The sequence below is a fragment of the Aotus nancymaae genome, unplaced genomic scaffold, assembly GCF_030222135.1.
Source record: "Aotus nancymaae isolate 86718 unplaced genomic scaffold, 86718_ANA_hifiasm-v0.15.2.pri h1tg000059l, whole genome shotgun sequence".
Lineage (NCBI taxonomy): Eukaryota > Metazoa > Chordata > Mammalia > Primates > Aotidae > Aotus > Aotus nancymaae.
Genome location: NW_026988473.1, coordinates 11,504,785 through 11,532,335, shown reverse-complemented (window position 1 = coordinate 11,532,335; position 27,551 = coordinate 11,504,785). Strand labels below are relative to the sequence as shown.

Below are 27,551 nucleotides of genomic sequence, written 5' to 3'. Positions count from 1 at the left end.
GCAGCCCTTCCTTGCTAAAAACTACTGAAATAGAGAAATTGACCCTCCTTAGATAAGAACCATAAAACAAATAAAATGGGTCGGAGCTATCCCCCTTTAACTAAACTGGATGGTGCCTAGGGGGAGACTATAATGTTATTAAACTTGACATATGAAAACAAATAACATGTGAATCTAAAAGGCTGTTGGCCAGCAATTCATTTATTCATTGAACAAATATTTATTGAGGGCCTGTCATGTGCCAGGTCTGTGGATGTAGCAGCCAAAAAGCAAAGTAATCAGATAAAAACTGTAAGCCCTGGAGCTTACATTCTGGTGGCGTGAAACAGATAACAAACAAATTAATATTTAAAATTAATCTTTTGGAAAGAAGTTGGGATGTAGGGGAGAGACAGCAATTATAAATACACTGATCAGGGAGGGACTCACTGAGAAGAGGACGCTTGAGCAAAGACTTACATAGGAGGTAAGGAAAGAAAGCAAATACCTGGGGTCACATGATACAGGTGAAAAAGCCAGCAGGGAAAGCACCTGGAGCATTTGTGGAACCACGAGGAGGACAGTGTGGTCTGAGCAGAGTGAACCAGGGAGACAGGGACAGCAAGTAAAGGGGCCAGATCATGTAGATGCGTTGGCCATATCACCAAATGTTCAGACTGGGATATTTTTTAGAATGAAAAGTTGTTCCAAAAATAAGTCATATTATATCATTTTTAAAACATGTGTTTATTGACCCAAATTTGGTCTTCTTATATTGGTGGACCTATAAGATAATTCTATTCAAAATTTATTTTCAAAATTAAAATTTCCTAAAATATCTTAAAGTGACAAAAAAGTTATGAACATTCAAGCATCTTTAAGAAAATACTGGCCAGGCACGGTGGCTCACACCTGTAATCCCAGAACTTAGGAAGGCCAAGGCAGGCCGATCATTTGAGGTCTGGAGAGTTTAAGACCAGTTTGACCAACATGGTAAAACCCCGTCTCTACTAAAATTACAAAAAAATTTGCTGGGCGTGGTGGTGAGTGCCTGTAGTCCCTATTATTCAGGAGGCTGAGACAGAAGAATCACTAACCCGGGAGGCGAAGGTTGCAGTAAGCCAAGATCATGCAACTGCACTCCAGCCTGGGCAACAGAATGAGATTCCATCTCAAAAATATATAAATAAATATATATGTGTGTGTGTGTGTATATATATATACACACACACACATATATATAATCTGAACATTTTTTAATGGCACAATTATTCTTGACATGTATTCACATACCTTAATTTGTTATTTAGACAGTATTGTCTCTAGCATTGGGATGTGGACATTTTTGGGGAACATATGTTTTCTTTTGTTTTTTGTTTTTAAACAGTGTTATTTTTATAAAATTGCAATTGTTTCAAAGCTTCACTTTATGGTTAATATATCTGAAATTGTAGACAATTTTAGTTGATGCTTCTCTGTAGACTGTAATGTTTTTAACTGAGAACACATTTTTCTCTGTAGATACTGATGAACCTGTAAGTTCTGCTAAATGAAGAATCTTCTAATTTTTTATATTAAAATATGTAAATACTTCAGGACAACATCATCATAGGGGCTGTTTTTCTGCCTTCATTCAGAGGATCTTTCTTCAGTAATTTCCTTATAAAACTTTCAAGTTGTCTATATCTGTGATTTTTTTTGACATTTCACCAAATCTAGATATTGCAAAATCATAGACTTTCAAAATTCTTCTCCATTTTGGTGAAGAATAAAAATTTATCCAATTAAAATTAGAAGTCAAAATACATCAAAGTTAAGATTTTTCTGAAGCATAATCATCAAATTAGATAATTAAACCATATCAGCTTTCATCTTTTGATTTATTCAATTCCTCCATGGCTTTTGTAGTTAGAAATTTGAGCTTCTTCTTTTGCAAGCCTTCTTTTATATAACTGTAACTTGGTAAAAGCTTCAAAAGCTGAATTTTCATGCTACATTCATTGAATAACATCGATTAAAAATTTCCAATTGGTCTTGACCATAATGCAATCTAAATTTGGGTTGCTTTACAAAGTGGTTTTTCAAAGGCTCAAGCATTCCCAAAATCCAACTGATGACATGCAACACAGACATGAATATACATATAGCCATTCTGAAATGTTTCCTTGTGTGGTAGTGTTCGATATCAGCTTCTGTTACAAAAGTTTTGTAGATCAATTACTTATATAATCTGTGTGTGTGTATATATATATATATTTATTTATAATCTATAAATTTTGACAATTTCAGTTTCTGTTTTGACTGACAAAATACTGCAGCTTGTTTGGATGTAGTCACAAATTTTGTTTGCATTGCAACCAATTCCAAGTATATTTCTGCTCCATAGCTTGTTAACTTGGTAAGAACATTTTTATCATAATGCTGTGCTCTATTAACATTTGTATTCATATTCTCACAACAGAAACAATAGTTTATCTTCAATGTTGAGCTTTTCAACTAAATTTACAGTGGCATTAACAATGTCAGATGTTTCACTTTTTGACTAGGAAATAAATTTTCACGTATTTTATTTGGACCCTTTGAATTAGATAAAAAATAAAATTGAAACATTTCAGAATTAATACATTTTCAAATTGAGACCTTTAACTTAAAAAACATTATTTGATGGCTTTCGAAGGGAAATCACTCATTAATTATGACCAGTTTACTTACAAGCACAAGAAAACTTGGAATTGAAAATGAGCAAAACTAATTTATGAGTAATTTGATCCTAATAGAAAGGTGTGCTTCACAGTGACATGTACACAGGCCTCCTGCAGCTGCGTGTTGAAGTCATTTTAAAGCATATTCTTCTTAAATTATTAACTTTGGAAATAGATGCCAAAGCTTCTTCACCATGTTTGTACCTTCTGGTTTTCAAAGGGGCAGTGATCTCTCTACTTGCCTGCATGGTACATGGTAAATATTGACAAATATTCGTTATCAGGTTTCTTGAGTCAATTAAACATGTGGGTTTTGTTTCGTTTTTGTTTTGAGCTAACTGCTGAAAGGGTTCACCGTAAAATCAAAAAGGCATTGACATATAATAAAACAAATTGAGCTTCATACAAACAAATAATAACAAAACTGCTTTAATAAAACAATTAGACTACACTATACTCTATGGCAAAATTTCTTAGCCTCTATTTCCTAAACATAATTTGTATGACATTAAGCTACAGTTTCTCCCATTTTCTATTGACTCTGAGGAGGTTCCATGCATCTCAACGGCCACCACCACGCAGATCATGGGAGGGCATGAGTGTGGTTCACCAAGTGGCCAGTAGGGGGAAAAGCCTCAGAAATTTTTCTGCTACTACCAAAGATCAGAAGAGTTAGTTCAACCATTGTGGAAGACAGTGTGGCGATTTCTCAAGGATCTAGAAATAGAAATTCCATTTGACCCAGCAATCCCACTATTGGGTCTATACCCAAAGAACTATAAATCGTTCTACTATAAAGACACATGCACACGTATGTTCATTGCAGCCTTGTGTACAATAGCAAAGACCTGGAACCAACCCAAATGCCCATCAATTATAGACTGAACAAAGAAAATGTGGTACATATACATCATGGAATACTATGCAGCCATAAAAAACGATGAGTTCATGTCCTTTGTAGGGACTTGGATGAATCTGGAAACCATCATTCTCAGCAAACTGACACAAGAACAGAAAGCCAAACACCGTGTGTTCTCACTCATGGGTGGGTGTTGAACAACGAGAACACGTGGACTCAGGGAGAGGAGCATCACACACAGGGGACAGTTGAGGGGGGTAGGGGAGAGACAATGGGGGTGGGGAGGGAGGGGAGGGTGGGGAGGGATAACATGGGGAGAAATGCCAGATATAGTATGCACCTAAAGTAAAATAAATAAATTTTAAAAAAAAAAAGAAGAGTTAGCTATCTTTGACTACTTGGGCTTGAGCTCTTTGCTTTAACGACCAGCACCCTTCATATAATTCTTGAAAAGTTGCTGCTAGCTAGGTTTCGTCTGCATGGACTCAAGAAAAAAGACAAGTTATCATTAGCCATCTTTTGCATTTAGCCATAATAAAGTCAGAACTTGGCTGGGGGCAGTGGCTCATGCCTGTAATCCTAGCACTTTGGGAGGCTGAGGCAGGCAAACTACCAGGTCAAGAGTTCAAGACCAGCCTAGTCAACAAGGTGAAACCCTGTCTCTACTAAAAATACAAAAATTAGCTGGGCATGGTGGTGTACCCCTGTAGTCCCAGATACTCGGGATGCTGAGTCAGGAGAATCACTTGAACCTGGGAGGCAGAAGTTGCAGTGAGCCAAGATCATGCCACTGCACTCCATCCTGGGTGACAGAGAGAGACTCCATCTCAAAAGAAAAAAAAAAAAACTCTGTTCATGGAATATGTGTTTTGTACACTGATGAGACCACAGAATAAGCTGGAGGGAGGTCTGTTAAGCCATACTGTCTTACTGTAATGCAAATACTGATAAGAAAACTTCAAATAAAATTGAAAATCTGGGGTAAAAGGTTAAAGTTAGTAAGATACAAAACAAAAACAAACAAACAAAAAAAACAAGAATAAACCCAGGAATCTTTCAGATAAACCAGGATATATGGTCACTCCAGAAAGATCAACGCTTTTACTCCAAATAAGATGGGGCATCATTGTGGGGTTTTGAGTAAAAGAATAACAGGGTCTGACTTTAGTTTTTAAAGGTGACCCTGGCTGCTTGAGAATAGACTTCAGTGGGGAAAAGGGCAGGAGACCACTTAGGAGCCTACAGTTATAATCTAACACTGAGAACAAAGACAATAGTTCCCTAGTAGAGAGAGAAATTCGTATCCTTAAAACTGTATGTATCTGGAGGAAAGAACAGTTGGGGGTAAACTACCCCTGAGCTCAAATTTCAGGTCTGTGCTTCTGGTTATTTCATATAGTATACAATGATGAATCAAAATATCATAGTGCAAAATTACCAGTTATGAAGAGGATCTACTTAATTTATCTTACACTAATTCCATTCTCATCAAGTAACCTTTTAATTATAATGTACGTCCATGTGGACTTATCCATAGAAAGAGAATGCATGTATGAGTAAATACTAACAGCTGTTTTACTTGACAGCTTTAACTGTAACCATAAATTAATAAATTTGATTTCTGGGTTTTGGTTTTTGTTTGTTTTTTGAGATGAGTTCTCATTCTGTCACCAAGGCTGGGGTGGAGTGGCGCAATCATAGCTTACTACAGCCTCAACTTCCTGGGCTCAAGTGATCTTCCTGCTTCAGCCACCTGAGTGGTGGGGACCACAGGCACGCACCACCACACCCTGCTAATTTTTAAATTTTTTGTAGAGATGGGTGTCTCACCATGTGGCCCAGGCTGGTCTCAAATTCCTGGTCTCAAGTGATCCTCCTGCCTCAGCCTTCCAAAGTGCCGAAATTACAGGCCTGAGCTACTGCACTTGCCCTGGGTTTTAAAAAATACATATCATCGCTTGTCAGTTTGGTTAGTTTGAATTGGTTCCCTATAGCTTCATAATCTCTGTGTAAACTAACACTTGAATTTCCTAATCTATTCAGCAGAAAATAAGACCTGGGAAGTGGTGAGCCTAAAAAGTCACCCTGAGAAGACTTGTCTAAGCTGCCACCTGGCCTTCCTCAGGTGATCTCTGGCTTGAGTACCATTTCAGTCAAACTGCAACATCCATCTCTGATGCCCAGACAGTAACATCAGAATATCCCAAGTGAATCTGACAAAACTGTCTGTGACCATGCATTCATTAGAAAAAATTTAGGTCTCAAAAGCTCATTCCTCTGTGATGATTTTCTCAATTCTCTTCCTCTTTCCAAAAACATCTGTAGATTAACATTGAGGCATTATTTTTCTGTTTCTCGGATATATGATTCTCCTTTCATATCATTTTATGTGGGATACAATTAATTTTCAGAAATGCACTCAAACGACCATGTTTAAGGACTATAATAAATGAAAAGTTACCGGCAAGGGACTTGTGTTATCCTGAACAGAAAGGATCTCTGAAGTCTCGCCAAGGTTACTCTCCTTTCTGGAATGCTGATCAGGGGGAAGAGAAGCTGGGTTGGAATATTCATCACTGTCCTGAAGGGTGGAGCGTTCCAGTTCCTCTAATAAGGCATCTACATCATAAGAAGATAATCATGATAGAGAATATTGAAGTCTCTAGAATCATTTTCTCCTGAAATATCTTCACTGTGCCCACATTCATCTCTTTCTTTTCTTCAGTTATGGCTATTTTCAAATATTCCTTATTTCACTTCAATAATGTGGTGAATTTTACCAAGAAATGTTTAATGCCTCCATAAATGTGTGGCTTCTTTCTTATTTTCTATGGTTGCATTCAATTTCATAGTCTTACTCTAATTTGATGTTTTATACCACAAGTACTAATTTTCATCATATATTTGGGGTAGATTGCCCACAAATATCCCTAATTAGAAAAAAATAAAACTGGGCTGGGTGTAGTGGCTCATGCCTGTGATCCCAGCACTTTGGGAGGCCAAGTAGGGAAGATCCCTTGAGCCTAGGAGTTTCAGACCAGGGCAACATAGCAAAACCTAGTCTGTACTAAAAATACAAAAAAATAAGCCCAGAGTGGTGACTCATGCCTGTGGTTCCAGCTACTCGGGAGGCTGAGGAGGGAGGATCACCTGAGCCTAGGTCAGCCTGCAGTGAGCCAAGATCACACCACTGCACTCCAGCAGCCTGGGCCACAGGAGTGATAACCTGTCTCCAAAAAAGAAAAAAAAAAAGAAAGAAAGAAATACTAAATGCTTTCTTCTATCAGAAAAATATAAGCAATATTACTATTTTTCAAAACATACCAGGGAAATAACACTTATGCTTAATACTAATGATTTTTTTCTAAATCTTAACAATTATCCTGAGAACATGACAAAATTCTCAAAGCAAGGTATAAGTATTCTGTCTTTTAGAGTGTGGAGAGAAAAAAGACTTGGGGAGAAAACTAAGATATTGCAAAATCAAGTAACATGTTGCAATTCAAATAGTTGGGATTTGTTACTCTTGTAGTTTTGTGTTTGTTTGTTTGGAAAAGTATTATACTAGTACCTGTCTGTTATAATGAAATAAATAATAATTAGTAAAAAATTAACACATGCCAGGCACTGTGCTCAGGAATTTACACATTTCATTTAATCATCCTATCACTTTGAGGCAGGTGATATTACTGTCCTTATTTTGTAGATCAAGAAAGAGACAAAAATAATTTGCTTAAGCTCATGAGTGGAGAACTAGGACTTGAATTTGGGCTATCTGATCCCTAGCCCCTGCACTAATTGAGAGTTAGAAGTTCCAGTCTCCTGTCTTACACGGATTCTCTGGGTTATCTTGAGCATGTCCTGTCCTTTTCTGAAGCAGTTTCCTCATCTACATAATGAGGTAAGTGGATTAGAATAGTGTTTTTCAAATTATAGCTCAATACTCATTAGTGGATCTCTAGCAGATTTCTTACCACAGGTTATAGTTTTCAAACTTTAAACACAGAATTATATTATTTCTAAGGACCTGCCTACCTCTGAATTTCTCAGATAAGGAAAACAAACTTCACAGGTATTAAAAAAATAGATTTTCATTTATTTTAGATTTTGGAGGCATGAATTATTCTTAATGGCATTAGAAGAGTTCTAATCCTTTTTTTTTTTTTAACAAATGAAATCCACAGATCTTTCATAATCATCCATTTCTCAAAAATGTTGGCTTTTATGGACCATTTCAGAGATAAGCAAACCAAACTAAACTTTAGGGCAAACAAATAACTGTAATGGGAAAAAAGAGATGAGGTGGAACCTATAGCTTTAAAAAGTCAAGAGACTTATAATTAATTTCAATGTATGAACATTTTTGGATCACTAAATCTACTTTAAAAATAAAACAATCAAGACTATTGAACACTGACTGGATATTAAATAATATCAAACAAGTACTGTTTATTTTAGGTGTGATAATGATATTTGATAATATTAAGTAATTCTGTTAAGTTTTTAGGTGTGATAATGGTATTTTCCAATATTAAGGAATTACTACTAAGGCCGTTGTGTGTATGGCAATGGCATTACGGTTATATTATAAACATATTTATTTATTTTAGAAATTAGTGCTAAAATATTCACAGATAAAATAACATCTGAAATTGCTTTAACATAATTACAGAAGTGAAAGGAATGGGTGGGCATATATATGAAATAAGACTGGTGAAGAATTGATTGTTTAAACTGGTTGATGCGTATATTAGAATTCATTAAACTACTTTCTCTACTTTTGCATACTTAAATTTCTTTATAATAGAAGGTTTTTAAAAAGAAGGACAAAGAAAATAAAAAGAAAACTAAGGTAGAAAGAAAACTTTTTGCCTCAGATTTTTACTCCAAATTTGAGAATTTTGAATTTATTCTGCATCTCTCAATTAAGCTACAGTCCTTTGATTTTCTATTTTCTAAGCTTTGCTCTAACTAGAAGCCAAAGATCCTCCTGAGCTCAAAATAAAAAGCCATTTACAATAAAGGTTATAAGAGAGAGGAAATCGGACCACTAAGAGTGGGAAGTTGCCCTCAGAAGCACCAGCTAACCACAGTTATCAAAACCCTTCTTTCTGGGTTATGAGATGTAGGCTTTTTTCTTCCTGTTTCTTATGAGTGTGCATCAACAGTCTGAGGTTATTATGCCTTTTGCCAGATTTTGTAATTTGAAGATGACTCATTTCAGTATGACAAATACGGGATTCCTGGAGAGTGGGGGTGGGAGGAGAGGGTACTAGACTGAAGACTATAATTATTATCTGTGGTCCTTTACCTGTGGAGATGAAATAATATCAATATTATCATGAAACGAGTAAAGTGGGTCTCTATGGGTTGTATGGATTTCATTTCAAGGCAGAGTCTGCTCCTGGTTCCTCTTTATCTATCATGCCTAATGCCTATGTAATGAGGGCTTAGGTAAAACCTTCTGATTTATAAGCTGCTAGCCTCTGAGGTACTACTGCAGACTGGAAATATTTGCTCACTTGAGCCAACCTGTCCTAGATGCCATTTCTCTGCCAGCAGGAAGAAAGGTCCACCCCAAGTCTCAAGGGTAGTTACTGGGCAGCTGACAATTTGAAGAAACTGTTGAAGTGTAGCCATCAACAGCCTGTGGAGATGTAGCCAACCGGATAATCTGCACAAATGTTAGCTTCCAGGCTACTTGCTTGGTACTTTCTGTATTTCCGGACAAGATTTACCTAACATCTAGCCTGCTCAGGAAATGCAAAACAATATAAATGTCGGTTAAATCTGGGTTACTTTGTTGGCTGCAACACCAGAACTAACAAACTTCTAAAACAGGAGACCACCTTTTTGCTTAGTTTTGGTTTCAGGTGTTCCCAGCAGTGACATTAACAAGTTATTTTGTTTTTCTTAGTTTTCTCATCTTAAAAAGAAGTGGATATACCTCTGAAATACCTATTTCAGAGGGTTGCTGCAGACACTAAAATTATCAACATATGTAAAAATGTCTAGTTTTTGCCTGAGTCACTAAATATTAGTTTACTTTTAAATTATTTGCCATGAAAGCCATTAGGTGTCCCCACCCCTCCCAAAAATAAAAAATAAAAAAAGGAAAAGAAAAAAAAGGAAAAAGAAAAAAGGCCCTAGCCCTAGTGGAACTCAAGGAGAAATTCACATTCTTCACTCAGGGAGGATAAGAATTTGGATTCTACCCCAAGTCCAAAATAGAGTCTAGCCCAGTATCAAGATAGATTTAACCTCCAAAGCAGTTTGGTATTTACTAAACACACCTTTTTCTCTTCATTAACATCTCTTCCCTCCTGGTAATTTGCCCTTTACTTTTCCTCTGTTTCTCCAACTTTGAAATCACATGTCAATTTTTTTAAGACAATGTAACAATAAGCAAGATATTTTTTGTTGTTTTTTGCACTTTTGACATACCCCATCCCCAAACACACCCCAAATCAGGACACTGTGGAATTAATACAGCTTGGAGAGTGGGTAAAGTTTAGTGACTCAGTGTTAGTTAAGATGCTGGCAACAGATGTTGGCAAAGGCTATGGAATGAGTCCCAAGAATGACAAACGTTACACTACTCCAAAGGTTTGAAATCCAGGATCTCTTCAGATGGATAATGCAACTAAGAGTTCCACTGCTGGTTTTAATTGCCTTGGAGTGGAAGGAGGTATCGTATTTTCAGGCCATAGTAATCTCTTCCTTTAGAATTCTTCTGAATAAAAAGCTCAGCAATAAAATTACTTGAGTTAGAGTGCTATGCCTTTTTGATTTAAGATGAAAACATGAAACAAATGAAACCACTCTGGCCTTTTTCCAACCTCTACGGATCCCTCATTCTTATACTTAAAGTCCATTTTTTCTTCCTCATAGCACCCCAACTCCTTTTTTGCTCTTTCTTTTCCTCCTCAAATCACATCTCTGCATTGCCTTGCTATTTGGCCACCCTATGATCTCCAATGAACCTCATGGGGCAAAATGCTCATAATAAAACGACAATTTCAATCACATTCCAGTCCAAAAGTATTTGCCAAGAGTTTACCCTGTGATTAGCACCAAACTCTCCCTCTATTTTGCCACTGCAAACAGTGAACCCATAGTTCCCCAAAACAATCATAGTTCTTCATGCTTCCCTCTTGGCAGGGCTGAGAACAGAAGTGAAAATAAAATCTTCCATTACTACCCTTGGTCTAGCCAGAAGTATATCCCACTACACACGTAGATGGCAGCCAAGTCTTCACTCCCTCAGAGTTTCTGCTCCAAGAAGCTCCTCACTCACCTAACTCTTCCATTGTCCTACATCCAAGATGCTCTTGTTTCACAGGCCGTGAGGAACAGCTTTGGCATGTGCTGAAGAAGAGGACCACAAAGGAACTGGATGAGACAGCATAAGGCAGCCTCTATAACCCTTTTTGGTTCCTGTATTTGCTTACCACTTCCTCTCTTTTGATTTGGTGAGTTTTTTTTTCTTTTTTTTTTTCATAGGTTACACAATTTTAAAAATGAGACTGACATAGAAAGGTAGATAGTAAGATTCGAGTTACCGTAGTGCATTGGCCAGGGTGACAGAGATTCAAAATTAATTTTGCAAAATTTGAGCACCTACTCTGTGCCAGGATTCATCTTGGAGTCATGGGAATGGCAGATTCATACTTGTGTTTTTTCCAAGTGTAGGTACCCCACACTGAGCATCTACCTTTTTTTTTTTTTTCTGTGAAGCTGGGGGACCATAGAGGCATAGTCTTCTTCTTAAAATTTCCATCAGAATGGATTCCATCAGGTATCCATTCCATTTTGTTGTCTTAATGTACTTATTCAGAAATTATGCTTATCAGCTTTCCGGCATGGATTGTAAATCCTTCAAAGTAAGGCAGAAGTGGATTCATGCTTGGATTCTCCGGGCCTGGCTTACTCGGCAGTTCAAAATGTAGGGGGGTCACAAAGAAGGAAGCCAGGTTTGATACCAGATGTTAAACTGTGTACATCTCAATTAAGCATAATCCCTGCCTAGATACACTGCTTTATAGCAATTTCTCTGGAAAGTGATACTGAGGTTAACTCTTCACCATTTTTACCACTGTGATTTTATTCACCTTTAATGAAACATTTACAAAAGGCCTATTATAAAAAGGAACTATAATTATGGCCCTGTTAAATAGATTTTATCCCCGTTTTTACCAATGGTGAAATACGTTCATGCAATAGTAACTTGCTAAGATAATTAATTGGTACCTTTGCTACCATAATCACAGATCTCAAAGTCTGCGATCTTTCCTCTAAAACACAGTGTTTTATTTTTTATTTTTTTTTTAGAGACAAGCTCTCTCTCTCTCTCTCTCTGTGACCCAGGCTTGCATGGAATGGTGCTATCATTCGTGAAACCTCCAACTAGAACTCCTAGACTCAAGCGATCTACTCTTTTCAGCTTCTGGAGTAGCTAGGATGGCAGGTGCATGCCATCACACCACTAGGTTAGCTTAGAAACTTTATTTTCAAATTTAAAAAAAATTTTTATTTTTTAGAGAGGGTGGTCTCCCTATGTTGCTCAGGCTGGTCTGGAAGCTCTGGGCTCAAGGGATCATCCCACTTTGGCATCCCAAAGCGCTGGAATTTCGGGAGTGAGCTACCATATCCAGCCCACTGTGGCCCTTTTTTTTTTTTTTTTTTTGGAATAATTCATTCTCCATTCCACTGTCTCTACATTTTTTTAAAGGGTACTTCTCCTCTGTATTACTTTGGGCATCCATTGGATGTCAGTACTGTTCCTTCCAAAAGTCTGCTCACTGCAAACTCAATCTGAAAATTTCCATTGACACTATGCCAAACAATTATTACAATTGAAAATGACATTAGTCATATGAAAGGGCAAAATACTCAGTAGAGAATATAAAACATTTGTCCAATATGAAGTTACATCTGAGTCAAAATACTGGAAGGAAAAATGTATTTCAGCACTTGTCCACAGTTTAACTGAATGATTAATATGAAATTTAGAATTGAATCCCCGGCTCTTGTTTCCATCTTCTTTCTTCTGGAGATTTTAGCCCCGGATGCTTTATTTTCCAGGGGTAAAGGGTGTTCTTGCGAATCATTCCCTGATTGTAATGGATGAAAGAAATGGGAGAGGCCCAATGCATCACCAACTACAACGGAAACACCCTTTGATCAATCAGGAAGATAAATTAACGGCACACACTAGTGGGCAGAAAAGTAACTTCTGATTAAGTTGCTATTGTATAAACAGATGGCTTCCGGCCGCAGAGCTTAAGAGACCTTCAACTTATCCGTGTAGGTCACCAGAGTCACGTCGTGGTAACAATCCTTTCTGCCTCCCTCCAGGTCAGGCACCGCAGCGAAGTTAAGCAACTGACGCCAGCTTCTAGGTGCCCGAACAAGGTCTAGTAAAAAAGCAACTTTACAATTCGTTTCGAAAATTTTATTAAGAGCCAACTGAGTAGTGAGCCTTATGCTAGGGCCCCAAGGACCCCAGGGAACTATATTCAGCCCCTGACCTCCAGGAGTTCACAGGTGACTCATACACAGGACGAGATCAATACTGTAGACATGAACGCTAGCTAGCCAGTCCCAGATGAAGTGTCATCTGACCAAACCAACGTTAAGTCTGGGCAATTAGGCAGCCAACCGGAGAAAGCTACGCCAACGCCCAAATAAAAAGTAAGAACAAGTAGAAAAAACCCTCCCATCGGACTAGGAATTGGCTCAACACTTGAGCCCGGATGTACAGCAGGCACCGCGACCTAACCCGGAAACACTGTCTCGTTTAAAAAAAAAAAAAAAAAAAGTAAATTCAAGACTGTGGAAAGTAAACTACCTTTCCCGGAGTGAATCAGTCAGAACCTCCCAGCATCCTCTCCACCTCTGGTTTCCCATCTGTTTTCCTAAAGCCTAGGCGAAATAGGACTTCATCTCCCACAATGCCCTTGGTTAAGTTAACGATGCGCATGCGCCAGGAGGTGGGCCCTCGTTGCCCCCACAACCCCGCCTTCGTTCTACCGCCGCCATTTTTTTCAGAGACTTTCATCCGGCAACCGACGGGGCTTTTTTTCTTAAAGGAGAAGCGACAGCTCAAAATACTACCCCCTTCTCCCCGCAAGATCTGGCGGCGCTGGGGACAGAAAGGCCAGAGACACGAAACTGGGGTAGGGTGGAGGCGGAATAACGCCCAGGCCACTTCTGCGGCCTAAAGAAGGACAGAAAGCGCTCTTGGGAGGCAGGTGCGCGCGCAGCCAGCCTAGGGTGTGCATGAGGCGGGGAGAGAGGTGCGATTTCTTCTCACCCTCCTCCCTCGCGAGATCTATCCCTCTCACTGCCCCTAGCGCGCATTGAACTCCGGAGGGGGGAAAAAGGTCACTTTGGGATTGTCGCGAGACACCGCCGTTTAACGGTGAGAACGGGTGCGCGGGGAAGGAAACCTCGCGCGCTCCCTTGTAGCCGTTTCCTGATTGGCTCTAGGAAGGAGTGGGGGAGGGAACCTGGAACGTCGCTGCGTGTAAGACCGTGAGGGGCGGGGTGAGGAAGCCTGTCTTCCTCTCCGATTGGCTCGCTGAGCGTCAGTGGCGGGCGCGCGCGCGCCGCCAGCGGCAGCGGACCTTGAGTGGCAGGGGGCGGGGGGGGCGCCCTCCGAGCCGGGCGGAGGGGAGGGGGGAAAAGAGGAGCGCAGGGTGAGAGTGAGCCGGAGGCTTCGGGAGGCGAGGGGGCGGGGGGAGCAGCGCGGAGACCGCCGCCTCCCCCTCCGCCGCCTGGGACTAGGGGGTGGGGGACGGACAAGCCCCGATGCCGGGGGAGACGGAAGAGCCGAGACCCCCGGAGCAGCAAGACCAGGAAGGGGGAGAGGCGGCGGCGGCCAAGGAGACTCCGGAGGAGCCCCAACAACGGCCCCCTGAGGCGGCCGCGGCGGCGCCTGCAGGGACCACTAGCAGCCGTGTGCTGAGGGGAGGTCGGGACCGAGGCCGGGCCGCTGCGGCCGCCGCCGCCGCCGCTGTGTCCCGCCGGAGGAAGGCCGAGTATCCCCGCCGGCGGAGGAGCAGCCCCAGCGCCAGGCCTCCCGACGTCCCCGGGCAGCAGCCTCAGGCCGCGAAGTCCCCGTCTCCAGTTCAGGGCAAGAAGAGTCCGCGACTCCTGTGAGTAACAGTCTTTCAGGCGGTGGGAAAGACCCCCCTCTGCCCGTACGCAACCCTCTCGGCTCCCGTAGCGCCAGCTCCACGTGACATCCTGCCTGCTCTGCCCCCTGCCGGTTCCTCACGCCAGATGTCACACCGTTTCCTCTGGAGCTTCCATCCCTCCTCTCTGCGCTACCCTCCCCTCGCCCCCGTATCCCAGTCTGTCGGGCTGCTTCCCCACTCCCCGAAATCATCCCGGGAAACACCCCTGCGCTCGCTAGTGACCCACCTCTTCCCTGCCGCCCCAGGCTCATCTCTCTGGCATCTGCACCCTCTTTGTCAACCTATTGCTTTTCCTTAGGCGGCTCTCCAGTATTACATCACTTGCCCGTTAGGAAATCCACAGCCCTATCATAGCCGTCAAAAATGTGCCCCCCTTTTCGCGTTAGCCCAAGAGCCAGCTGTACTAGTATGTTTATGTAGCTTTTTTTCACTCTTCTAAATTTTCACAGCACTTTTCTTTCTTTGGAGAAATTGCTTATGTATGGTCAGGATAAAAACGTGGTACTGCCACGATTTTAAGTCTTCAGTCTTTCATATAAAATTTTATAAGTATTCTTCAGTGTTTGTTTTTACCAAGTGGCATATGTTTTATCTTTGTGTTTCGTATTTTTAAATGTAGGAACTTCATCCTTAAAATTAGTATCATCTGAAAGGAATTCCTTTGTTACCTAGAGGTAATAGAGGAAACAGGAACAGGTGGCCAGGAGCGTTGTTTTAAATTGTTCGTTAAAATAATACTCACATGTCAAGAATACTGAAGCACACAAGTTTGTAAATTCTAGATATTACATTAACTATTGGATTCACACTGAAAACCTTATTAGTGACCTTTGACTTTCGAGTGAAAACAAACTGGTAAAAACAGAGAAAATTGGAGTGAGGGGGAGTCAGTTTTAAGTGTTCCCTTTTCTCCAGTAGAGTTAGTGCCAAGGTTTGGCTTGTACCAGAGCTAATAGATTTAAACTTGAAACAGAACTGGTCCAAAATTAAGAGGTAAGTCTGTGTCTTGGCATGCTTGCCTTAGAAGCCTCTCAGAAAGAGGTATAAAATTCAGAGGTAATCATATTGTGGTATTAGATTTGCTTTCAGATTTTTGAATGTCAACTAAGTAAACATAATTTAGAGAATTTATTATAAAAACTGCAAATCCGTCGACAGCAAAAATCTGTACTTACAGATTCAGCTGCAATTAGAATTCTAATTGCGGTAGATGCATTTCATCTTACAAAAATTTTATAGTTCTATATTTGTTTAATCTCATAAATTTGAAAAGATAAATGTATATCATTGGCCTCATTTGGATATGAATTCCTTGAGCAAACTCCTTAACCTACTCTTTAGTTTCCTTAACTATGGAGGGTAGTCTCTACAACGTGAGTTTTTGAGAATTAAATACAGCATGTGAAGCACTAGATACAGTGCCTGTTACATAGTAAATAGTACAAGTTGCTGTTTTCAGTAATGTTGGGATGGTAGAGCAGTGAGCGGTTTGTAGTGTTTTTCATGTAAATTATGCAAAATATGATTTTTTCATTTTACTGTACATAGCGTAATACTTAAAATATCTTTAAAATTTCCTTTTATTCTCACCTACCACTTGAAAGTTAAATATACCTATATCTCAAGATAATTATATCTAAAATAGTACCTGTTATTTAATTTTTTTTTTTTTTTTTTTTTTTGAGATGGGTGTCTTGGTCCCTCTCTCAGGTTGGAGTGCAATGAATGGTTCGATCTCGGCTCACTGCAGCCTCTGCCCCCGGGGTACAAGCGATTCTCTTGCCTCAGCCTCCTGAGTAGCTGGCATTACAGGTGCCCGCCACCAAGCCCGGCTAATTTTTGTAATGTTAGTAGAGATGAGGTTTCACCATATTGGCCAGGTTAGTCTCAAACTTTTGACCTCAGGTGATCCACCCACCTCAGCCTCACAAAGGGCTAGGATTACAGGCGTGAGCCACCACACCCGGCATGCTGTTTAATTTTTGAAGGAAAAGAAATAATTTTTATCTGTTATAGTAGTTTTACCTGCTGTCATGATTTATTTTTACCCTAACTCTTGGTAACAAAGTACTAGTGATGCTTTAATTCTATATAAATGTTACTGTGGTAATTTGATGAAGATGATTTAATTAAATGTCTTCATTTTTTTCTGCACAATATTCCTTGTGGGGAGAAAGAAATAAGTCTGAATTCTTAGTGCCCCCCCAATCCAATATCATAAAAAATAGTAGTGACAATAGTATTATTCTTTCAGCCCCAAAATTATCCCTTGACTGTGTTTTTGATCAGGTTGTTAAACAAATTTTCATCATAATAGAGGTTTGTGGTTTTTTTTTTTTAAACACATTTTCACCTTGCCTCATAATCTGGAAATCAAAGGAATGCTAAAGCATTTTAGCTTGGCAAACTTGTTTGATCAGTAACTGGACCTGGTACTATGCTGAACTAGGGGGTAGAAAGAAAAATGAGACATGACCCTCATCTTCAAGGACCTTGCAGTGTAAGGGAAAGTTGCATTATTAGTGGAGATTTGTCAAATGTATGCATGGCATACAAATTTTCAGTCTTAAAATTCATTTTAAGACTTAATTTTTCTACTTAATTTAATCCTTTAAGATATTTCGAGAGCTTTTGAGTCCAAACCCTGGTCTAGTATCTTTTGACTTTTGATTCTTTTCTATTTTCCAAATGACATTTTGACAATTTTAAAAAGAAGATTTATTCTGTATTACTTGTACACTCTCGTTCTTTTTTCATATCCCAGCTTTTCCCCCTATAAAATCTTAGTAATCAGCTGTTTAATCTACATTGGATTCCATTACTTAAAGTGATAGTAAAGTATGTCATAGTTTAAAAGATCAAGAAATAGATAGATTTCAATTGATTGAAACCTGTGTTCCCATTGAAAGGTAAAATAATAGAATGGATAAAGCATTGGATTTTAGTCAGAAAGTTTTGTGTTCCAGCTTTGTACTGTGCAGTAAGTGACCTTGAGCAAGTCACTTAACCTCTTTAGATGTGCTTCATTATAATTGATATTTTATGGATTTGTGAGATGAGCTTCATAGTTTGATATTTAGCTTACAGTTCTTATAATCTGGTGTTTATGACAACTTCTTTTCACAATGAAATATTTGGGGGTGATTGGGAAGAAGTTATTTGTGGATGGAGGGGAAATAAATTTTTCATTGTAGGTACTTAAGAGAAAGTTAAATGCTGGAATTATGATAAATTGAAGCACAGAAAGGAAAAATAAACAAAATTTGAAGAAAGTTTATATATCCATACTGACTGATCATTTGCTGTATTTTAGCCAGTAAATTACAGTTATTTCAAGTGCACATGTTTATATACTCTTTAAATTTTGAAATAAATACACTCTACAAGAAATCTAGTAGCATTAGTATAGTATAGCATTAAACAATTTGTAAGGCTAGGTTAAAATGCATAAGGCTTCGTTTCATTCTTACATATAATAGTCCTTCATTTATCCTGTGCATTTCAGAACTAAAACTAGTGACAAATACTCTTTAAAAATTCTAATTTTGCTGTTGAGTAACCATATTAGCAAATACTGAGTATTTTTAGATATCTTCCTTCAGATTCAGATTAAGGAAAGTATTTTTATTTTCTGGTGTGTGAAATTCCATTTTTTGTATATTTTCTTGCTAAAATTAAAACAGTAATAAACCTTTAGGTGACCTTGCTTTTTCCCTTTTGAAGGTCATGGATAGTGAGGATGAAGAGGTGGTAATGTTCTGAATTGGAAAAACTTATAGCCCGTTGCAGAAGCCTTCAGTTGTACAAGACTGAAATCCTGAGTGATGAGGATATTAGAGTAATCAGTATGATGATAGTAACATTGAACCAACTTTAAAGGTTTTGGGGAAAGTTTGTTATATAATTTTTCAAAAAGTTAGCAATTATTTTTGCAGTTAAGATAGGATGATTAGCAGTTATGGTGTGTTAATTGGGACATTGGTAATATGATTTAAAATAAAATTATAATACCAGTCTTTTTTTAAAAAAGGTAAGGAACAATGATAGCTATTCTCTAAGTAGAATAGATTTTTGTATTACACTGTGGCTTCTGTATTTGCCTGGGTGTTCATTTATAACATATTGTAACATAATAGACTCTTTACTATATTAGGTTTACTTTTGGATGAAGCAACAACAAAGAAAACATTGTACTGTTCAGAGATACTCTGTGGTATCTATATGATAAACATTCAGGACCTGTTGACTTTTGAATTTTAGTAGTAAGTATAGGGAAGTTTATTATACTGTCCTCACCGGTTATGTATGAGAGAAATTTTCCCAGATTAAAAACCTGGGAATATATATGATTTTTGTTGTTGTTATTGTTTAGGGTTTTAAAATAAATCTTTAGGCTATAATAATTTTTAAGCTCTTCACTGTTGCTTTTTAATTTGTAAAGTGCAAGTTATATTTACTTGTGAGGTTCATCTATGGTCTTTTTACAAGTAGATTTTGATTTGGATTGATCAATTTTAGGGCCTTTCGAAAAGTGAATTAAGTTTTTATTATTGAAATACACAAAGTAGGGAAAATAATATAATGAAACCGCAGTATTTATCACTTAGATTCAATAGTTATTGAGATTTTGCCATGCTTGCTATGTCTATTCCCTCTTTTGGCAGAAGTATTTTAAAGCACATCCCTAACATTGTCATTTCATCTCTAGTTAGTACATTTATGTAAAATAAGAACATTTTCTTATATAACCACTTAATATAACAAAGTTAGTAATGTTTTCTTTGTATCAATATCTTAGTTAAAAACAGCTGTTTTGAATGATATTCTAGCTCTGTGCTATCAGTTATGATAGCCACATGTGGCTATTTAAATTTACATTAATCAAAATTAAAAATACATTTTCATAATTACATGAACTGTTTCAAGTGCTCAGTAGCCACATGCAAGTACTATATTGGACCGTGCAGATATGCTTCCATCACTGATGAAAATTCTGTTGGACAACACTGTTCTAGATGCTTTCTTTATCACTTTTAAGATGAACCTGAAAGAGATAAATATTTATATTTTCAGAAAATGTGCAAGATTGCTCATTAATGTTTGATTCTTATTTCTTTCAGATGCATAGAAAAAGTAACAACTGATAAAGGTAAGACTTGGTCATTCATACCTCTAGTGTACATTACGTTGATTATTTTATGATCTGTTAGATAGCCTTATGATTCAAATTAGTTCTCATTTAAAAGTAACTTTTATTTGGTAAAAAAATTACTGCGGTTGTTAAAATAGAATCTATTTAGATGACAGCAGTTGTGGACAATAGCGTATATTGGCATTATTTAGAAACCTAATGACAAATCAGATTGTTTGATAGTAATTTATTGTAATTTTTTTAAGCCTTTTTTTTTAATGAAATAACAGGCTACAAAGTGAAGTGAAGGCAAAAGTCTTTATGCTAGTGTAGACCCAGATTATTATTGCAGGGTGAAGAATGCTGAATGTTCTAAGAATTTAGCCTGGTGAATAATTAAATTAGGTCAATATTAGGTCATTTTTCTTTAAATTTGAGTGCACATCAGATGTATGTATTAAATATAGTTTTCTGTTTTCCTAGATTATGATGGGAAGCTAATGTTCAGTTTTCAATACCTTTTAAAATACTTGATTCTGGCTTTATAGATTAGGTTAATAAAATTGTTTTAACATGTTAGACCAGTTGCTGCTGCTTTTCATTTTTGTTCCTTGATGTTAAATTCAAACACACAGCATCCTCCTTAAAACTGTAACAAACATGCTTTTAGGTACATTTCATTTATTGTGTGTGATCTTCACCCAGTCCTGACAGTTTCCAAACTCCTGGAATCCACTTAATATCTGAGAGTTGACTGGTTAGTTTTTAAGGTCTACTTATAGCCTGCTACTATTCCTATAAAAGAATATATGTGTATGCATTTTGTATATCAATATGTGTATAATATGTACATGAGAATCTTAAGAAGTTTTTCTGTTCTTCATAAAGAATTATTCGAGAACATATAAGGCAAGTTTAAAGCCTGGATTTTGTGCTATGTGGAAGAATGATACTGTAATTAAGAACCAATAACTTGAATTGGTGGTGGCTGCTTTGTAAATAAGTAGGTTTCAATGCTAAGGTTTCTTGTTTCTCTGAATTATGGAATCTAAGGCTAATATTTCATAGTATACCAGGCAGAAGTTTTTCATATTTGGAATTTTTTTTTATGTCAAAAGCTTTGCATGATTATTTTGTCTAGCAAGTTTTTTATTTCTGTTGTTGGTACTTAGAAAATAGATTATGTCTGCCGAAAATTGAAGGTCTCACATTCTTTATTCAGAGATCAATTTGGAGATTTTCTAATGTGAAGAAAACGTAATGACAGGTAACAAGTCTAAAGCATTCTGATTAAAACGAAAAGCAGCCTTTGTCAAGAGCTGAAATTACCTTATGTGTCCAAAGAAGTCACGATTGGCTGCCTTGAAGCAAACTTGAAGAAAGTTGGAAATTTTGAGCCTGTTTTGGGGAGAAAAGTAGATGACCTTTGTGTAGATGGGGTTTTTTTAGTTTATTAAGTAGAGACAGTGTTTAGCCAGGCTGGTCTTGAACTCCTGGCCTCAAGTGATCCGCCTGCCTCATGTGTAGATGTCTTAAACTAGAAGTTGGCATATTGGCATGTTTCATGATTGTGCAGCTGTGGAGAGATTAAAACTACATTCTGGATAATTTGATCCAAAAATCAGTCCCACTTTAATCTACTGTTTAAAGGCCCTGGATCTAGATACTCTGAAATGCCAGTCTTCATCTCTATTAGTTTACCTGTTAAGGTAGCTGTTCAGCTCTATGAACAGTACATAGGTATATAAGAACTATAACTTACATTCATATAAGATGAATGAAGAAAGAAATGGAGGCTCGGGTAGTCACTTTTTCCTGTTCTGTTTAGTATTTAAAATTCACCTTATTTCTCTTCTTCTGGTCATTTAACTTCTCAGTTACTCTCTTATTCTGGAACAGTCCTCATGTTCAGTCTGCTAAATTTTAACTGGAATAACTCACGCTCATTTCAAAAGTTAAGGGTTTTTCAAAACTTTAAACAGGTTTTATTTTTTAGAGGTATGACTTGCCCTCTGTTGTATTAATGTTGAAAGGATGTCTTCAGGATTGTTTTTACTCTTACTTACTGAAACCATCTAGAAATTGTATGCCTTCCTTGAGTTGAAGAGAAGAACCTATGACTTACACATAAACAATATTGCACACACAGAGTATGCAACTTTACATGTTTTTTAAAATTAAGTTGCAAAGTGCTACATTCACTTTTTTCAAACTGAAATAATAACAGAAACATCAGTATTAGTTTCTGTTTTTGCTACCCTTTTTTAACCCTGATTGGTATATAAAACAAATGGAAAGCTACTGTGCTAAAATGTTAATTAATTCATTCAACAAGTAATTGTTGAGCATCCACTATGTGTCTAGCACTATTGTAGGCACTAGATTATACTGGTAATCAAATACATGAAATGAAGAAGTCAAAAGAGTGTAATAATGTTTGATGAAGTTGGAGTTGGGAAAGCTAAGTTTAAATGAAATGATAAGGGAAGACCTTTTGGAGGTGACATTTGAAATTACACCTGAATATGCAGTTAGTTAATTTGGACAAGGAGCATTCCACACAGAAGTTAAAAAGGAAAAAAAAGCTTCAAACTTAAAAGCTTAGTTTACCATTGCCAGAGGATTATCTTCATCATTGTGGAGTTTTCAAGAGTTTTGACTGAAATTTTAAGGGATGGAGGCCTAGTTCCTTTTTAACGTGGCTTTATGTTTTGTTTCTCTGTTTTTTGAACCAGTGTTGTACTTACAATTATAAAGTAAAAGAATGGCCTACCTACACCTAATTTTTAGTTATCCCAATGTTAATTTATTTCACTTTCTAACCTTTGACTAGATATATTGTGAAACCTAGTTGTTTTTTTCTCCCATCCCTTGTGTCCTTAATGATGAATAGTAGTTAAAACTGCCATCAAGATAAAGCATCATAAAAATGGAGACTGGAATACCTTAATGTTTATTAAAATATGTCTTAAGTGTTAAATGGAATGATAATAAATGCTGCAGAATCAAGTGGATGTGGGCAGTGCTTAAGTCATTATTAGATAAGTTATTAATTGCAGAACTTTTTAGAAACTCTGATTTTTGAGTTATGTGCAGTATAAATACCAACAATTTTGCAGTGATTACCGAACCTATTTGACTTATAAGACCCCCTTTTTAAAGAACATTTCATAAAACTGGAGTTTAATAGAAAACATACTTGGAAATACTGCATGCTTGAAAATTTGATTGTGTGAAACTCTGGACTTACCTTTTATTCAAAATCATTTTACTCTTTTTCAGTTGCTCTTCTGAAATAATGATGTTTGACAATGATTACTGAGAGTTTCTGACTTGTGTGTAGTCAGAGGAAAAGAAAAAAGTCATCAAATTCATAACAGATCTAGGCATTTACTTAGATTATTTGGAGCTTAACTGTTAAGTATTCACCTTATCTAGCTTATCATAATCAGCATACTATCTAAAATTACTACTAAAATATTAGTTTATTTTTAATTTTTTCTTCTGTCTGAATGACATCCTCAGTTTTTTTCTTACATTGATTTAGTCTAATTTATAGATTATGCCTCTGTGCTCCATTTTTTAAAATTAGAATTAATTTATTATTAAGTTTTCATAGATTTCAACAGAGTTTTATTTTACCTGTATTGAAATGTCTTTGATTATCTTATCCTCTCAAATCAGTCTCTTGCATCCTGTTCATCTTGGCCTCTTGTCAGCTTGCAACCCTGACATAACATTGACTGTTTCTACTTCCTTTACAGATGGGTCTCTTTTATAGTATACTTTTTTGTTGGTTTTTCTTTCTTTCTAGTTTAAAGAATATTTTTATTATTTCTGAAAATATAGAAGACACATTTTTATGCTTTTTTTTCCAGTCCAGTTAGAAAATCTAACTTTTGTAATTCTTACCATTGTATACAAAAGGCAGATACGAAGATATACTGAGGACATTGTCTTCACAATTCTTTCTTGAAAGATTTTAAATCTTATTGCTAATGACCTAGTTTTTTTAGTCAAAATAAAATCTTGTAGGTTTTGAGTAGAAAAGAGTTCTGGAAGGAAAATCTGTAGGTGAGAAAGGGTGTATATAACCCCGTTCTTAACCCTCAGATAGGCTTTTAGATTTTTTGTTGTTTGTTTTTGAGACAGGGTCTCACTCTGTTGCCCAGGCTGGAGTGCAGTGGTGTGATCATGGGTCACTGCTATATTAATTTCCTGGGATCAAGCCATCCTCCTGCCTCAGCCTCTCAAGTAGCTGGGACTACAGAAGTGTGCCACCATGCCCAGCTAATTGTTTTTAATTTTTTTTGTAGAGACAAGGTCTCATTGTGTTGCCTAGTCTGGTCTGGAACTGGCTCAAGCAGTCCTCTTGCCTTGGCTTCTCAAAGTGCTGGAATTTATAGGCATGAGCCACTGCACCGGCCTGTTAGTTTTAACTGAAATATTCTCCTGTACAAATTAAATGATACTGTTCTAAATTTAAATGTAAGTTAAAAACAATACAACAAACTGAGATTGGCTAATATTTCAAAGCTGACTTTACTAATTATTTATGGAAAACAAAGTGTAGCTAATGATAGAAATAACACAGAATAGTTCAGTTAGGTTTCAGAAACTCAAGTTTCTGATAATATTATAATAATGTTCAAGCCTCGGAGGCTAAATACATTAGATAGGCATTTTTATTTGTCCTTTTCTTCTGATCCTTTATCTTAAGGTAGCAGTAAGTAAATTATTTGTCTTAGTATGAGAATAATTTACTCAGACATCTTGTTCTGTGTTGGATATGGCCTAGAACCTTTAATTCATTTTGCTACTTCAGACATCCAAACCTCCTTTGGTTCTTCCTTTCTATTGTTAATTTCCTACAAATAGATACATGTCACTTATCATATATGTGGATTGTGATGTAGGCTTAAAAAGCTTTGATCATCAGCTTTTAGTTATGTGATTGTCTGTTAGGTAAATGAGTCATAACTTTACAATATTTGTCTATTACAGTTCAACGTAAAGCCATCTTCGACACAGTTATAAGTTTATTCTGTTATATTTGTTATTTTACATTGAGATCCCTTTTCCTGCCAAGACCACTTGAGAGTTAGAGCAGAATGCCTAGATAGAAGAAAACTGCAGCAGAAGAAACTTAAAATCGTTGGTGGGGAAACCCATATTCAGCCAGTATAAATCCAAAGCCTTTAAGAGAGACTTGTCTCTATGTGAGGACATAACCAATCCTCACTTTGAGATGACCCTGAGTGGATAAGAATTTCTGACAAAAAGAAATTGCCGCCAGCTCTTAAGTTCAAGAAGGAAGGCGCTTCTCTGAATTTAAACCAGCCAGATCAATCTAATGCTATCCAGGCAAAGGCTTCTTTAGCTTTATAACAAAACCATCTAAAAACTTAGTGACTTAAAACGCAGCAATTTATTATTTATAGGTTGGGCTATTCCCCACTCCTCATTGGTCATTCAGTTCAGACTTGTTTTATATTATGGTGGTTGCAGGGCAGTGTTCCACAATGCTGAAGCCATTAACTGCAAGGTGTCTTGAAACCATCCCCATAGTATAAAAGATAGTTTAACAAAAATCAATTGTATTTCTATATATTAGCAACAAACAATAGAAAATTGAAGTTATAAAACCGAAAATTGATGTTAGTATTTACAACCCCATAAACAAGATATACTGCTCCATTACTTAGGTCTTTAATTTCACTCAGCATTGTTTTTATACTTTTCAGTGTACAAGTCTTTCAAATTTTTTATCCAATTTATCCCCAAGTATTTAATATTTTTTGATGCTATTAGCTTAGATTAATCAGGATTCTCACTGTGTTTAAGAGTGGGATTGATTTTTTAAGAAAGAGGAGGTGACTGGATGCTTTGTGGGTATGCAGCCATGGCTACTATACATTTATATTCTATTATTTAACCATTACCTAACTAAAGGGCATTTGATACTTGTTTTTGTTTTTGTTTTTATTTTTTTTCCCTGAGATTACAGGTGATTTTTAGAAAAATTCTATTAAAATATACTATACATATACAGAAATGCACGTATTTTAAGTGAGCAGACTGTGACCATTCCCAGGGTGTGCCCAATCATGTAACCATTACCGAGCTGAAGAAATAAAACATAATTGGTGTTTTGGAAACACCCTTATGCCCCTTCAAGTCAACTGCCTCCATGTGTAACCACCATTTTGACTTTAAATAGCAGAAATTAGTTTTGCCAATTTTTAAATTTTACATAAATGGAATAATACAGTAGGCACTCTTTTGTATCTGACTTATTTTGGTTGTCATTTTGTGACAAGCGTTGTGTTTGTCATAGATGGTAGATGGTTAATTTTAGTTGCTGTATAGTGTTCCATTGTGGGAATATACTACAGTTTATTCTACTGTTGATGGACATTTGGGTAGTTTTCAGTTATTAGTCTTTATGACTAGTACTGTGATGCATATTTTTAAAATACAGTGTTATTGGGGCGTAATTTACATATTATAAAATTCATGTGTTTCAAATGTACAATTTATTGATCTGGGTACATTTTATGAATTGCACACCTATCATCACAATACAATTTTAGACTTTTTCTTCACCCTAATTATGTCCTTCATGTCTATTTATAGTTAATCCTTATTCTTACCCTCCACCCTAGGCAACTAGTGATTACTTTCTGTCTGTATAGATTTGTTTTTTTCTGGACATTTTGTGTAAATGGATTCAGACATACAGTTTGTGTTTATATATAGGAAGCATTGCATGCAGGCAAGACATATTTGTATCCAGAGTCTATTCCAGTAAGGGCAAAGCATTGCCACTTCCATGGTGGAAGTGGTCCATTGTAGTGAACCTTGTCCCAGATGAGCTGGCTGATCACCCCAGGGAATGGTGCTATATCAGGGACTTGATGTTGGTCTCTGTTGCTGGCGCATTGGGTACTTAACGGTGGCTATAGCCAGGTCAGCCTTGGTACAACTCACTCTAGATTTGGTTTTCAGCAGTCTTAGATTTGCAGCTATAGTAATATTTTCAGGGAAGACATAGAAATGTTGAGGTCATTTTTGTGATGCTTGAGCTGGGTATTTGAACCCCTGAGCACATTCTTTTCTTTTTTATTTTTTTTGAGAGGGAGTTTGACATCTTGTTGCCCAGGCTGAAGTGCAGTGGCGGGATACTGGCTCACTGCAACTTCTGCCTCCCAGGTTCAAGTGATTCTCCTGCCTCAGCCTCCTGAGTAGCTGGGATTACAGATGCGCACCACCACAGCCAGCTAATTTTTTGTATTTTTTTTTTTAGTAGAGATGGGGTTTCACCATGTTAACCAGGCTGGTCTTGAACTGCTGACCTCAGGTGATCCGCCTGCCTTGGCCTCCCAAAGTGCTGGGATTACAGGTGTGAACCACTGCACCTGGCCCACGCATCCTTTTTTTTTATCCACTTTGTGTTTTCTAATTAGGAGCAACCAGCTAATTTCATTATATCATTACTTTGGCCAGAATGTTCTAAGGTATCAAATACATGATCTTTAAAAAGAAGGAAATTCTGTCATTCCTGACAACGTGGATGGAACCAGAGGACATTATGCTAAGTGAAATGAACCAAGCACAGAAAGATACACTGTACAGTTTCGCTTATATGTGTAATCTAAATAAGTGTCTCATAGAAACGT

The 27,551-nt window shown here is 37.3% G+C and overlaps 2 protein-coding genes across 3 annotated transcripts in view; one reads left to right on the top strand and one right to left on the bottom strand.

Annotated features, from left to right (window-relative positions):
• LPXN (leupaxin) overlaps positions 1 to 10,967 on the bottom strand; it is a 39,412-nt gene extending 28,445 nt beyond the window's left edge. Inside the window, exons 1-2 of the mRNA XM_012471446.2 lie at positions 10,838 to 10,967; positions 6,002 to 6,159 (exon numbers count right to left, since the gene is read on the bottom strand). Coding sequence (XP_012326869.1) covers positions 6,002 to 6,159; positions 10,838 to 10,850 — 171 coding nt within the window. The 5' untranslated portion in view covers positions 10,851 to 10,967. The remainder of the gene's footprint in view (positions 1 to 6,001; positions 6,160 to 10,837) is intronic.
• Positions 10,968 to 14,131: 3,164 nt separating this feature from the next.
• Positions 14,132 to 27,551, top strand: part of ZFP91 (ZFP91 zinc finger protein, atypical E3 ubiquitin ligase) — a 43,343-nt gene continuing 29,923 nt past the window's right edge. For both annotated transcript variants that reach the window (XM_012471443.3, XM_012471442.3), the window contains exons 1-2: positions 14,132 to 14,699; positions 19,862 to 19,890. In XM_012471443.3, coding sequence (XP_012326866.2) covers positions 14,353 to 14,699; positions 19,862 to 19,890 — 376 coding nt within the window. In that variant the 5' untranslated portion in view covers positions 14,132 to 14,352. The remainder of the gene's footprint in view (positions 14,700 to 19,861; positions 19,891 to 27,551) is intronic.